The sequence below is a fragment of the Acanthisitta chloris genome, unplaced genomic scaffold (assembly GCF_000695815.1).
Source record: "Acanthisitta chloris isolate BGI_N310 unplaced genomic scaffold, ASM69581v1 scaffold24723, whole genome shotgun sequence".
Lineage (NCBI taxonomy): Eukaryota > Metazoa > Chordata > Aves > Passeriformes > Acanthisittidae > Acanthisitta > Acanthisitta chloris.
The window spans coordinates 15,005-30,073 of NW_008664623.1; the positions used below are offsets into that span (position 1 = coordinate 15,005).

Sequence of the window (15,069 nt, forward strand, 5' to 3'; positions counted from 1 at the left end):
CCCTTGGAGGCTTCCAGGCGATGTTGGATGGGGCTTGCAGCACCCTCCGCTACCCGAAGGTGTCCCTGCCCATGGCAGCATGTGGAACTGGATGGTCTTTAAGGTCCCTTCCAACCCAAACCATTCCAGGGTTCTATGATTCATATTTAAATACAGTAACAGGCTTCTATGTAAGAAAAACATGATGGAGACAAACTCTTCATTTTCTTCCCACAGGTCCCTAAAGAAATCAGGAGATCTATGGCTGGATGCTTACCTCCACAAGTGAACATGAATCTTAGTGGGGAGGTGTGAGTGACTGGGAGGGATGGGGGGAGTGGGGGGGAATCACACTTGTGTCTTTTACTCTCAGATCTCAGTCTACATCTGTGTGCATGGTTGGAGGGGAGTTTCCTGTCTTGTCAGCTGTTTCTGGTATGGGCTCAGGCAACCTGTTCAATCCAGACAGATTTCAAATGTGCTTCAGAGGATTGAAAGTGATGCCAGTATTGCACAAAACAGAAGGCTGGGAGAGGATGATGAGGAGTGTTTAAAAAAGGGACATTAATATCCGGCCTTTACCTTCTTTTCACAAGATTTATTCTAATTCTACCCAAACCACACAAGCCCTGATTCACACATAAGAATTAGGCTTCAGCAAGTGTATGCAAGCCAAGGACACCCCAGTCAGCTCATGCCTCTTTCCCATGTTTGTGTAAAGGAGTAATCACATCCCACAGGACTGGCAGCTGCTGGACTCTCCTGGGGCTTTCAGCCCTGCCCAGAATCCAGCTCCCTCCTTTCCCTCCCTCCTTTCCTTCCTTACTAATTGCATCCCTTTAGTCCAAGCTGTGATACTGACCCTGCACAACTAACACCTAACCACTTCGCAGCAGGGTTAATATAGCTGTAATTTTAGGGTCAGCCCCAATTTCCAGGGGTTTGTAAAAGATTTGGGGCTTAAACAGCAAATTGTCTCCTTTAGGAGAGGATCTGTTTTCTCTTTAATGAGCAGCAGGTCTGGCATAGCAAGATTGGTTGTCAGTAAATTACACAAAAGACCAAAACAAATCACATAAGCAACTTACTAATTGCTCATCAGTGCTCCAGAGGAACCACAAATGGTCTTTTCACCACTCTGTGCAGCAGAAACACATGGTTCTGCCTGTCTGCACATGCCTGGCAGGCACCAAGCCTCTTTCTGCTTGTCTGACATGTTCAGCCTTCCCTTGGGGACAATCAGAGAAGAAAATGAGTTCTCCCTGCTAAAGGAAGAGCTGCACAAACATTCAATCCCAGCCCTTCAGGGAGGCAGCTGGAATCAGGACTGGGCAGGCTGTGCTGGTGATATGAAACCTTCTGGAGAACCCTCTTACAAGTTGTCTAAAACTCCATTTTCTGCCTAACACCTAATTACCAAAATCCATTAATGGCTTATCAGGAGATATGGTTGAACAGCTTCCAGGTGCTTCTCTAACAGGCAACCTGATCCCAGATAAATCAGGGGCTTTAGATTCAACTGGAATACAACAGAAGAGACATAGCTTTTGCTCTGTGACAAAGGGCTGTGGTTTCAAAAGCAGCCTCCAGCCCCAGCAGCCATCTCAGTGCTCACTGGAAACACACAGGAGGGAGACTCTGATTACTTTACACGCCTCATTACTTCCCTCAGCTCTGAAACTGGATCTTCTCTATCAAACTCTTGATTTTTAGCAGCATCCCCCAGAATCAGCAAGGTGCTCCATGAGCAGAGACAACTCTGGGACTGTGGCCAGCACTGCAAAAAATAAATGTGTTCCCTCCCTGCTGTCTTCTTTGGAGAATAAAATGAGATTAGATCTTTGCTTACAGATGGGAAATGCAGCATCAGGATTGCAACTTGAGCTAGCCAGTGATACTTAGGGTTTGTACAGGGCTTGTGCTGGTCTTGCCCACCTGAATATCACCAGGAATGTCTAGGATGAAGCACTGTTGTCTCTGAGGCGTCTGAAGCTCAGACTTGGAGCAAATTGATTTCTAATAGCAGAAACAGTAACATCCTTCAGGATGCTGTAATTTCCCAGACAGGTAGTAACGAGCTAGCCTGGAATTGTGGCTAACCTCATTAAGACTGCCTTAATCTCTGCATCCCTTCCTGACTCCTTGAATGTATCTCACTGCCTGTGCTCCAGCCAGGATGACCACAGGCACAGTTGCATCAGCAGTTCAAGCTTCTAAGTATTCAGCTTGTTCTTCTGACAGCCCATATTTTTTTGTCGCTCTCCAGTTCTTATTTCCAGAGCAAATATTTTCCTCCTTAGCCCTGTTCCCTCTTCTCCTCTTACCTTTCTTCTTGGGAAATTGTTTGGTTTTCAACATCTAGAGAAGTTGCTCAACGCTGCTAACTTGGCCTAGGTAAATAGTTCTGCTTTAGCAGAACTTTTCTCCTGGCCACTGACCAGTCTACTGGAAGAACTGGTTTTTTGCTAAAAAACTCCAAGTACTGCCAACACAACAGCCTGGCCTAGCAGGAAGCAGCAGCTGCTGCCTATGGTGGCTGAAGGAACTTGAAAGCTTCCAGGAGAGCAAGGATCTGCAGAAGGAAAGATCAGCTCTCAGGCAAATGGGCAATTTTTTCCCTCAAAAAAACATAGCAGCAGGTAAAAGGGAAGAAGAGGGGACAGGATTGAGCTTGATACTAACTCTTCCCCAGCCCCTTGCCTCTTTAAGACTCCTGAAAAAATTCCCTTTCATGAAAAAATGTTCAGTTGTTCAAATCCAGAAATAAAACCTGTGCACTGGTGTAGTCAGAGCTGATGGTCCTGGGTTTATTTGGTGGTCAGAGCTGATGGTCCTTGCTCCTGCAAAAGAAGGTCTGTTCTGCAAAGCACTGGGCACCAGCCCTCTGTAACTAGCCAGGAATTTATCTTATCCATTGCATTTTTATGTGCAAAAAAGTGTGTCTGGTGAAAATAGAAGATGCTGGTTATATTTTCAGGCTAAGCCTCTCTGACTCATGTAGTTTTTTCCCTTCCCTCCAAAAAATTCCAGCCCTCTATCTTGGAATTCAAGCTGTTTTATATGTGCCTTGATGCCTTATTGATGCTCCATCCCTGGCAATGTTCAAGTCCAGGTTGGATGGGGCTTGGAGCAACCTGGGTGAGGGGAAGGTTGTCCCTATGGCATGAGGGTGGAACTGGATGATCTTTAATGCCCTTCCAACCCAAACCATTCCAGGATTCTGTAAGATCTCAATCCTTTTAACTGGAGGAGGTCAAACAGATCCCTGACAAAGAGCCCTGGAAGTCTGGATCAGTCTGTTTTGCTATCATTGCAAGTAGCACCAAAGTGACATTAGGTTTACAGGAGATATTCCAGAAGTTTCAGTCAAACTGCAAACAGGTGGATAAAAAGTTCACATGAGCTTGGTTGGCTGTGTCTCCAATCTGGGGGAAAGGCAGAAATCAGTCAGACCTGAGCATCCCTTGCACATTAAAATTTGCCATCAAAAATGATTGAAACAGAATTTTCAGCAGAGTCTTGCCCAGACCTCTGAGAACTCTAACAAACTAGTTTCTCTGAAAATAATGAGGTGAAATCTTGTATACTTTCTCTCTTGATAAAGGTCATTCATTTGCACTGTAATGAGACACAGACATGGAGAAAAAAAAAATCAGTAAGACATGCTGGGAGCCTGCCAGGGCATATTGAACCCAACTACACCACATCACTGGCTCTGACAGCACATGGCAACAGGGAGAGGCCACAAGCTGCAAACACAGAGCTGGTTGCAAGGCAGATAATCAAATAACAGGCAGGGAAGGGCTGGCTTTGCCTCTCAGTCTCTTATTCATGGAGACTGGAGGACCAGGATGGTCAAGGACAGTTGGCAAAGAGAAGCGTAAACTGCAGCTAAGGGGAGCCTCTGGGAAGGAGAGAGATGGACATGTGTTTTGGGAGGAGAAAGACACAGTTGGTACAAATTTGGGGAGGGAAGGAACTGGGGAGGGAAGCATGAGAGTGAGAGGAAAAAATACCAAGGGGTGAAGGGAGAGAAGAAAAAGCAGCTTTGTATTAGTTGGTGACCCATGTTCTCCCACCATTGCTGGTATCTGCCTGGAGAACTGTGCTAGAGACATGAGGCAAAACAGGGCAGAGCTGGGGCTCAGAGGAGGTGGCAGAGGTTGGTGACATCCATAGACACCTGGTAGTGAGCTGGATCTCACCTTGAGCTCACCCTCCCACAGTTCTGAGGGCAGGGACTGACTACCCCCATGTTTCCAGGCAGAGGCACGATGGGAATTAAAGGACTTACTTTGGAGTTTTCCCTCTAAGCATGGATTTGAGGAGCCTAAATCCCAACTGCTTAGTGAACTAAGTCCTTTAAGCATGGATTTGAGGAGTCTAAATCCCAACTGCTTAGTGAACTAAGGCTTGGAGCCTCATCAGGACCCTTCTCCAGACACCACCACTCCCTGCAGGGCTGAGCACACTGGCTGGATTTGAGGTCTCCATTAGAGCAAAGACATCCTTTTCCTTCTGTCGGAAGCTGCCATGTCCTAGCCATGGCCTCTCCTAGTAGATGCTTTCCTGAGAAAGCCTTTCTAACAAATCCCTAACAATTCCAGTGTTAAACAGCAAACCCACATCCCTTATAGGACAGCTCCTGATTTTTTTCATTCTTAAAGAAAATCTTTCAGTAACTCAAAAGAAACAAATTTTTTTCTTATGTATTCTACCACTCAATAAAATCATAACTATTTGTTGACCATGAAAATGCTTTATGTGTTTTTTCCAGTCACATCCAGAGTCACTCTGGTGCTCAGGGAATGTATTTCCTCTCACAGCACCTTCTGCCACACCAAACCCACTAGCAGGTGGTATGGAGATGCCAACTAAGGAAGCTGGGACATTTCTAGGGTGGGAATGTCACCATCCAGGTCTGGCTCTGAGATCAAGAACATATGTCCAACTTCAGGATTCTCAAAGGGTCAGGGGAGGATTTGGCATAAAGGATGATTCAAGTCTGAATTTCAGCTTTAGTCTTGTCATTGCTGTTTTTATCAGTTCCAAATCAGATCCCAGACCAAGAATACTGTGGAATCAAACTCTAAAAAAGGATTTGGGATCAGACTTGTTGACATGGCTTCCCTTGGTTTTCCTAATTTTATTTTTTTTTGCTGTTAGCCAGTGATTGTGGAAAGTCCTTTTTCCAGTTCATGTGGTGAAATTAGTGGAATTACTTTTATAGCTTTGACTTTTATAGCATGGATAGATTTCTTTACCAGCCTTCACACAGCCCAGGAATGATGGTGCTGCTGACCCTCACCCTGGGAACAAGCTCCAAAGAAAAGCAGATCCTCTTGTCAGAGAGTTGCCTGATCTTTCAAACAGCTTCCAGAATGTTTGGGGAGGCAACTGGGAACAAAGCTGTTGTGAAAACTTCATAGAAGCCTTTTACAATTTTCTAAAAGTCATTTTTTCTGCCCATTCTTGGCTCACCCAGAGGTGTGGTGAGCAGCTTGCAGCAGCTTCTCTAACCTACAACTAGATGCAATGTTTCAGAGAGCTTGAGATCAACACCATCAGTGAGTTTTAGGTCAAACGCCTTCAGTGGACTTGAGGTCAGCCCAGAGGCTTTAACAGAACTGGGGGACTGTTGGTTCTTCCATATAAATCCATTTAAAGCTCTATCATCAGATGGGAGAGCATACAACAATGGCTTGAGGCTGTGAGCAGGAAGCATATAGACTGTGCCAGGTCAGGAAACAAAGTGATGGTTAGGGAAGGCCAAACTATGTTTATCTGTCACCTTAAATCAATACTTCAGAGTACTCCAGTTAGTTCCAGAGTACACAGGAGTTGCTCCATAGGTGAACCCATCCAGCCAGAAAGCAGGGGCTATGAGAAGTCACAGACCTCAAACTAGAAAATGACCCTACTTGCCCCATTTTTTTAGGACTTTTATTTATTCCTAGAATAAACACATTCCCCTAATACAAACACAGAGCTCTTACACAAAAAGAAGCAGTTACAAATCAATATCTCCCCTGGCTTTCTTCCCTGGGACCACAACTGTGCCCAGAATGGCTGAGCATCCCAAGACAACATAGCTTGAACCTCTGAGCATACTAAAGGAAGGTGAGTTGAAGGGGAGAGAGGACCTGGTAGTTCTGGGGTCACATTCTGGATTAAGATGCCTAAACTCCAGACACCCTGAAACACTCTCTGCTTTTCCACAGGGCTTGTTCCTCTGCTGAAAACCCACAGGCATTAGCTGAAATGTGTCAAGTTAGCCAGTTTTCCAAGTTTTATCTCTCACAAGCTTAGGCTCAGCTTATCCAAAGTTTATCTCATCCTTCAGATGCCCCTGTGAACCCCAGCAGGCTGGGGTGTCTTTATGTTTTGTCTGCCTTTAAGTGTCGGTAGGTTGAGACATACTAAACTTTTACCAGGCTACTCGAAACTAAGCCTTTCCAACTCCCTCCCTTGAAATCTGAACATGGATGGGAAGGAATCTAAGGCATGAAATCAGCATAAAATGCACCTAAGTTAGACTTGATCATCTTAAAGGTCTTTTCCAACCTAAATGATTCTGTGATTCTAATATTCTTATGCTCAGTACTCATATACCAGGCATCAAGCTCATCAGTTCCAGCTCTATTTTAAGGTACTTAATGGCATAAAAAAAAGAGATTTATGAACAATATTGCTAAAAAAAAAAGTTTTACTTACTCTGCTATGGCCCAATCCCAGGTGTCTCAGGAAGCTGTTTCACAACATACCTTGTGTGTGGCATCAAGAAACATGTCCATGCTGCTCAGACATACAGATTTTATCCAGCTGCAAGAAGGTGCATTGTCACACAGAATCCTGGAATGCTTTGGGTTGGAAGGGACCTTAAAGCTCATCTTGTTCCACTCCCTGCCATGGGCAGGGACACCTTCTACTAGCCCAGACTGCTCCAAGCTCCATTCAACCTGGCCTTGATCACTTCCAGGGATGGAGCAGCCACATCTGTTACCTCCCTTCTTGCAACAGGTTTTTCAAATTTTCTTCAAAATAGTTAATTTCTGTGCAAAATAGTCAATGCCAAACTCGATTTTTAGTCAGCATTTGTGCTGGGTTATATCCTATTATCATGTATTTTATTGGGCAGCTTGAAAAATGAGTCTAAATTCCTCAAATATCCTATAGGACACAGTATGGAAGGGTTTCTCCTTATACCATCCCTTTGTCTTGGCTGTCAGAGGATTCCACAGAACAGGGTATAGGTGAAGCTTCTGCCCTCTTGCAAGGCAAATACTCCATCCACAGACTTGTCATCCATTTGAAAACCATGTTATAGATAGTATAAAGGGACTAGTACAGAATTCACTACCAAGCCAGGAGATGAATCATTCCCCCATGGCAACTCTAACATGAAACATAAATAAAGGTGCTTGCCAATCCCCTCAGAGGTTGGTGGGTGCAATGATGGTGTTTTCCTAAATACCCTGGAAAAGCTCTTCCACCTACTGCCAACAGCAGTTTTGGATGAAGCTACTCAGGTCAAGCCAGAGAAGCTAAGAGAGGCTGAGCACATTCAAGAAGAGTGGGAAAAGGTCAGGGAGAAGGATCCTCACCTGGAAGCACCACCTTTGCCTGCAGCACCCCTGGGAGCAGAGTTAGGTAACTACCCAACTGCCTCCCCAGGTGCTGCATGTCTGGATGACAATGAGAAGATTAATCCCAGTAATTGCCTGTGATTGCATGCATCCTCCATGAATGGGTGTGCCTGGTTCACTTGACTGATTAATTTAATTGGCCTTAATTATCTTGGGCTCAGATCCACAGCCTGTTTCACTGAGCAGTGACTGGTTTATATCAAACATAGGAACCATACTGCACTTTCTCTGTGCGTTTTAGTCCCTTATTGCTTATAGATGCCTGGTAAAGCCTGATAATTTGGGTTCTGATCTGCAGAAGAGGCTGTTGGTTCTGGAGACAGTTCCTCCTTCTGCCTGGTCCTATGAGCATCTCCAGGTAAATCACTCTGAGGCAAAATTATCACTCTGCAAATCAATAAACCTTTAGGCCACACTTATGGCCCCAAATGAACCGAAAGAGCACAGCTTGTGTTTCACCATCACCCAGGGGAGAGGGGAATAAAATGTGAACCTAGATGAAAGTGCTGCTGCCAATTCCAATTCCATCCCTTGCTCATTCTTGTCTCCCCATCATGCTGGAATTTACCAAATGCTAAAATTAAACATCTGATTTGGTGAAGGTATGCAACTGGAATATAATCCAACATCAATACAGGACAAGGCATCATGAAGCCAGTGTGCCAGCAGCATTCCAGCACCATGAGTCCTGCCATATCCCAGCAAAAAGTCAACACCTCCATAATAACAAAATGTCTGGGCTTGAATGTTGGAGCAGGAGATTCTGGGCAAGTCAGGAACTGGATGATCATTAAAGGTCCCTTCCAAGCCAAACCATTCTATAATTGTGAACATTTCTGTCTGCATAAGTGAAAATCAAATGAATAAATAAAAAGCAAAGAGATGTTGAGTCTGCTCTGCCCTGTGAATCACACACTAAACAGGGGACAGAGATAAAGAAGCAATTTCCTTTCTGCAGTGTCTCTGTCACCACCTCTAAACAGAGGGACAGTTTTCAAGAACTCAATTGAAATATGTCACAAAGGGACCCAAGAAGCTCTTAGGGACGGGGTGATGCTAAGACAGGGATGAGTCACAGCATGGCAGCACACGTGTTGCAGTAAGAGGGCTTAAGATATCTGTGTATTTTGAATGTGTAAAGCCAGGATTTTAAAAACAGCATGAAGAAGAGAAGGTAGTGACACCACTGCTGACAACAGCAAAATTATTTCTGAGCTTTCAAAACTCATTTGGGTCAGGCACTGCCCAGCCTGACCTACTCACACACAGCCAGTGAGGTCTTCTCCACACACAATTTCAGTGCTAGAGGAACAGGACTTGGAACTCATGTTCCCTCTGAAATGCTCCTGGTGTAGAAGAGTCTTTAGGACTAATGTAAACCAGAGCTGTCGAGATTTTTGGGTCGTCCCAACACTTCACCTGTCTAAAAGCAGCACAGGTCCTTTACACACTGCTCCAATTCCCCTGAGATGTTTAACACTGTCCTCAGTTTGACTGAAAGTTGGATTAGTGCTTCCTTCCTTCCTTCGGGTTTTGCCAGCTGGCACTGAGCAGGTGGCCTGACAAGGGGAAGGTCACCAAAGGCAATGGACAAGTCACCTCTTCCAGCCCCAGCTGCTGATGCAAAAAGAGCAAAGGTGTCTTTCAGCCGTGACCGACATACATGTCCATTGGTGTGAAGCATCTTAAACTGACTCTAAGGTGATTAACAGAGCAGAATTAGCACAGTGAGCTAGGGGAATTGAGGGCAAAGAGCTGTCCTTGAGCCAATACCAACTCTACGTCTGCCAGAAGAAAACCTGCAGTCCAAGAACTCAAGTGGAAGAAGAAGTTGGAAACATTAACAAAGTCTCTGCTATTATACAGAGTTCCAAAGCTCCTGAGGTTCTGTGTGCCCACATGAGCATCACTGAAAGCTCTGTAAGTAGCACAGGAATGAGTGCTGGAATTTTCACTGCAAAGCTTCCTAGGGACCACCTCCCACTTCAGCTTCCTGTCACAGCTCCCCTCTCTGAAACAGTCCCATGGGGAGCTGTTTTGGGAATTAGTACTCCTGCTGTGAACTCTCTTTCTGTCACTGAAGTTACTTGTAAGTAACCAGATTTGTACCAGTGACTCAGCTTTTTCCATGCAGCTGATGTCTTTTCCTACAAGGGGAAACATTTCAAGTTCAAGCCAAAAGAAAGCTAAGGATTGTTTTCCTTCCCAAACTTTACCTCCTATCTCTCTGTTCCATCATTCTAGCTAGTGCTATCACACCCCCTGAGCCAAGGCACCATTGTCAGCTCAGATTTATCACTGAATCACAGCATAGTTTGGGTTGGGAGGACCTTAAATATCATCCCATTACACCCTCTGCCAGGGGCAGGGTCACCTTCTTCAGCCCAAGTTGCTCCAAGCTCTGTCCAACCTGGCCTGGAACACCTCCAGGGATGAGGCAGCCACAGCTTCTCTGGGCAATCTGTGCCAGTGCCTCAGCACCTCACAGGGAACAGTTTCTTCCTAATATCTAATCTAAATCAATCGTTCAGTTTTAGGCCATTTATCCTTCTTCCTCTCACATCCAGCCCATGGCTAGACCTGGTCTCATTTACTCTGTGCTGTCTTTCCCTTCTAATCCACCCCCAAACCAGGTTAATTTTTCACTTCTCTCTTCTTTGGGTTATGACCTGCCATCTCACAGAGCAAGCAGGGCCAGGAGGCATCTCACTATCCCTCTGATCCCCTGTGAACAGGAATTACCCCCCGAGGGCTTGTTGTGGCTTCTGGCAATTCTCTGAACGTTATATAAACCAGCACAAAGTCCATCTGCCTTCACAGCCTGGCTAAAGTCAACCTTCCAGCTCAGCCCAGTAACCCAGGCGCAAACATGGAAATATTGACTGGATAAACAGCAAATCCAACCTCTTGGCTCCCAGCACCAGTGGCACCATAGGGATTGCTCCTATAAAGAACGTGTTGCCTTGGCAGAGCTGACCAGCTCCAGCCCTCAGTGCCACGTGCACACTGAGAGTTGTGCCAGGACATTTGACTTTTTTCCTGGCAGGGCCACACTCCCTGAATGTCCAAAATGACTGGAATTTCCCCATGGCTGACACAGTGCTGCCTATTCTGCAGTAATCCTCACTGCTCGGATAAATTCATCATACAGGAAGGTTACTAATGATCAGGAAAGCCCTGAAACCTTTTTGAGGCCAGCTGCTTATCTTCTCCTTTCTCCTCAACTGCACCTGGAGCAAACAGAGAAGGTCTTTCATTTGTTGGTTCCTGGAAACATCCACCTCTGTGCATGTGGGGACAGCCTGACCAGCTGTGCAGACAGCTGAATTTACAGCCCCGAGCAAACCTGCAGCAGCTCTGCAGGCAGGGAAAGGACAGGACCAGCAGACAGGGAATTGCCATGAGCAAAACTAGTGTTCTAGGTTCCTTACCCCAGTTTCTCTCTTCTTTCCATTCCAAATCTCCTCTCGAGGAGAATTCTACTCTTAAACCTGTATTAAGATCCAAATAGCTACAGCAGCTCATTGTACACAACACTAACCTTCATCAGAGAGAAAATATCCCTTTTCTGTCCCAAACTCATGCTTTATAGCAGGGAAAAAGGATTAAGGAGGGAGAGAGGAATGAAAACAAATTTCTCTCAGATGGTTTTGCTCATTGTCCTTTAAACAAGTCAAACACATCACAAAAGCAGATTTTGGAACTGCCATCCCTTTGAAGCTGTTTTTTTGGCCCAGGACAGGCTCAAAGGCCCCATGTGAGGGGCAAATGGGTGCAAGGAAAATTGCTATTCATACAGCAGAAGGTTCAAGAGGACCCAGAGACTGTTCAAGGACAGAGCAGGGGACTGGCAAGTGGATTGTGGTTTATTTCTGAGAGGGAAAACAGCAGAAAAGCTCTGGTGGAAGAGGTGGTAGGTGGGGATAGGGGATATGATGTCTTCTCACGCTGTGTAAGTTTAGGACAATCAGTGCCACAGTTCAGCTCCAGCCATAGGAAAGTTTCTGACAGCAATCCCTGCTGACATTACACCTAAAGACTCAGACACAGCAAAACATCCCCAGTGTCTCACCTGGCCATCCTCATGGCTTTGCAATGTTCCTCAGGCTTAGCCAAGAATCCCTTAAAGAAATCCAAACCCTTCCCTTTCCACATCACAGACTTTACTCTCCAGCTGCCCAAGGAGAACAACACCCATCCAACCCCAATTCCCACGGCCAGCGGTGCAGGGAAGCTGCAGAGAGACACCTGCCACGAGGCTGCAGGGGACAGGAAAGCAGCTGTGATGCCTTCACGGAGGCAGGAGCAGAATGTGGGACCTGGAGATGCTGCGTTCTGGCAGGGAGGGAGGACAGTCCCTGCCTGTGCTGCCTGTGCCCTCTCGTGGCTGCCTGACTGTGCTGCACAGACTCATCCTTGCCTTACTTTTTAGCTTAGAATTAAATGATATCCCTTTCTGGACATTGCTCTCCCTTGGGTAAGCATTGCTGCTGTCTGTTGGGGTTCTGCCCATGCCACAGACAGCAGCCTCTTCCTCTGGGCTCCTGTTGGAACTGAGCTGCCTCCAGTGCCCTCCTCTCCCTCCCATGATGTCAAATGCCAGCATGGGAGTGCAAATCCAGCCAGGATAAACCTCACACACCCTCACTGACCAAGGAAATCTGAGAGCTGCATGAGGTCACTTATCCCATCACAGGGAGGCAATGGCCATGTTTATGCAGGAGTGGGAAGGGAAAAGGGTGACAGGGAGGTCTGGGAGCCTGGCTCGGGGTGTTTCAGGGCACTCACAGGGAGGACACAGGACTCGTTTCTGGCTTTTCCCAGTGTGGAGGTCATGGTAGTGTTTCTGGCTGGCATAGCAAGCAGCAGTGACAGGGTCTCAGGGAGCATCCAAGCAGGAAAACTGGGAAAGGTCTGACCAACCCTCCTGCAAGTTTACTGTAAAGATCAGCTCCAGACCACTATTCCAAGGTCTAATCCCATTTTCTGCTGTTTGTACATCAATTTCCTTTCCCAAAGGCCTTGGACATTTTGCTTTTTTGCTGCCATCACCAAGAGATGATGATGATGATGACATCTTCCATGTTAATGTCAACAGCAGGAGGAGAGCAAGTGATTTGAGTGAAACCAGAGTGACCCAAAATCTCTACTTGCTGAGAGGGAAAGCTCAGCCCTGCAAGGAAAGAAAGATGATCCTTGACTGAAACAGCCTTAGGGACATCCAGCACATCCTGCGCATGGCAGCAAACTGGAGGAGACACGACTGAGCAGGAGAAACCTCAGCTTCCCTCAGGAAGAACAGGGACCTGCCCTGTAACAACTTACCTATGAGGGCAGTGAGGCACTGGCACAGGTTCTCTGAGGATGCCTCATCCCTTGAAGTGTTCCAGGCCAGGCTGGATGGGGCTTGGAGCAATCTGGGCTAGTGGAAGGTGTTCCTGCCCATGGAAGGGGGTGGAACTGGATGAGCTTTAAGGTTCCTTCCAAGCTAAATCATTCTGGGATTCTATGAAGAAATATCACCCACTTGTGCAAAAACTCTACCAAAACACCATCACTTATTCCCCTGGTGAAGCCATGGAGCAGCAGCCAGCTATGGGAGCAGCAGACTGAGGAATAAAAGCATTAAAACCCAGTCCTCAAGGACACACAGTGGGCAGAGAAACTCAGCGTACATCAGCCAAACTGGATTTTCTCTTGGCTACCAAGCACACATGCCCCAACCAGCCCAACCCTCAAACTCTAACCAGACTTTTAGAGGTTAATAGCAAATGTTTATTTTCCTTTATGAAAGAGCAGGGTGCAATCATCCTGCTGTTAACGGAGTGACTTCATATTCCTTCACAAATTGTTCTCTCTGCTTCATTTCAAATGTCAGACAACCTCACATAATGCATTTCTCCAATTCCTTTCATCTCAAAGTGCTTTTTACAATGTGACATCCCACAAACCAAAGCATCTCCTGCCTAAAGAGATCATCTCATTCCCAGTGCTGCAATGCAGCCACATGTTGTGCAATGGAGCAGCTAATGGCACAGCATGATGTAGAGAGATCAAAAGGTCAGGGGGAATAGACAGGAGGAAAAATTCCAGGGATGGAATTTACCTGAGCTGAAATCTGCAGCTGGGAAAACTAAAGCCTTTGCCTTCCCAGTCTATTCCTCCCTCTAGACAAAACCACAGTAGTTCAGTTTGTATCTTTCGTGGAAGAAAACTGAGTTCCTACTGCAGCGTCCCTCAGAAGAGGGTGAATGTGATGGAGCTGAGGATGGTGATGTGGTGCTGGGCATCAGCTTGCTAAGATGAGTTATGATGGTGGCAGAAGGACAGGGTGACATGCCAGTTAGAAATGAAAACCCCAGAGTGGGTGGTGGCTAAGAAAAAGCTAAATTTGCTACAAAACAGTCATGGCTTTAACACAGCTGGGCCTGAGCTCAAGCTGCAACTGACCTGTGTGTTCCAACAGCTTTAGTGACATCCCTCCCTCCTGGCACATTCTGGGGCATGCAGGAACCATAGCCACATCCCTCATGTGCACACAAAGCTGTCTCAGATTCACTGGCAGCCCAGGAGAAACAGGGATTCCCAGTGGACAGACATCTCGAGGTCTGATGCCATACCAGGGAGGAAAGCTCTGGGCTTCGAGACTACCCAGACTGGGTAAGCTCTTTCTGGAGACATGAAGAACCCAACCTGGGATCATGGATTCCACCTCAATACTGGGAACAGGACTGCCTCAAGCTTCCTCAGAGCAGAAACAGCTCCAAGAATGTTTGTGGGTGAGGTTTGTGTTTAAGAGCATCATGGGGGACTTTACAGCAAGGACTGTCACAGGGTCTGTGACAAGACCTGCCAAAGTCTGCATCTGCCTGGGACAACTGCAGCAGATTTCCTAGTTCAGGAGAAAACATCCTGCAGCCAGCTGGGAGTTATGGAATTCTCTGCTCCCTTTCTTCTGCCCCAGGTGCACAGCTCTGGCCATTCCCCCAGTCTGGATAACCCAGTGCCAAATGGCAAGTTAAAAACAGGAACAAATCCTTCTTTGTGACTGTGTTGGCAGAAAGCTTCTCTCACAGGCTCCTTTAAAAGGAACAAGGAAGTACTTGGAAACAGACTGTTCGTGGCTCTCCGTAAGATTATTGTGCTCTGCTGGCATTTTCAGGGCTGTTATGGGAGTAGAGTGGTCAGCAGGACCTTGGTGTGTGGCTGAGCACAGCACCCTCCACCCCAAAAAATGAGTGGGACAGACAGCCAGCATCTGTCCTGACAGACTGGCTTACAAGGAAGGTCCAGGCTTCCTGCCCTGCACAGGAGTTATGCCAAAGCAGACTGGATATAAAAACAAAAGTTAAAAAAAAAGGGATATACACTGCATATAGGAGACTCCATAGTCTATAAATGGCCACCCTGGAGCAGCCAGGGCCAGCCCAGCTCCAAGGGGACA

General features: G+C 46.4%; 1 protein-coding gene across 1 annotated transcript in view; it reads left to right on the top strand.

Moving 5' to 3' along the window:
* Nucleotides 1-1,770, top strand: part of LOC103799150 (fatty acid desaturase 2-like) — a gene marked incomplete at its 5' end in the record, with an annotated part of 16,771 nt that extends 15,001 nt beyond the window's left edge. Inside the window, 2 exons of the mRNA XM_009071450.1 lie at nt 217-290; nt 1,706-1,770. Coding sequence (XP_009069698.1) covers nt 217-268 — 52 coding nt within the window. The remainder of the gene's footprint in view (nt 1-216; nt 291-1,705) is intronic.
* Between the last annotated feature and the right edge of the window lie 13,299 nt (nt 1,771-15,069).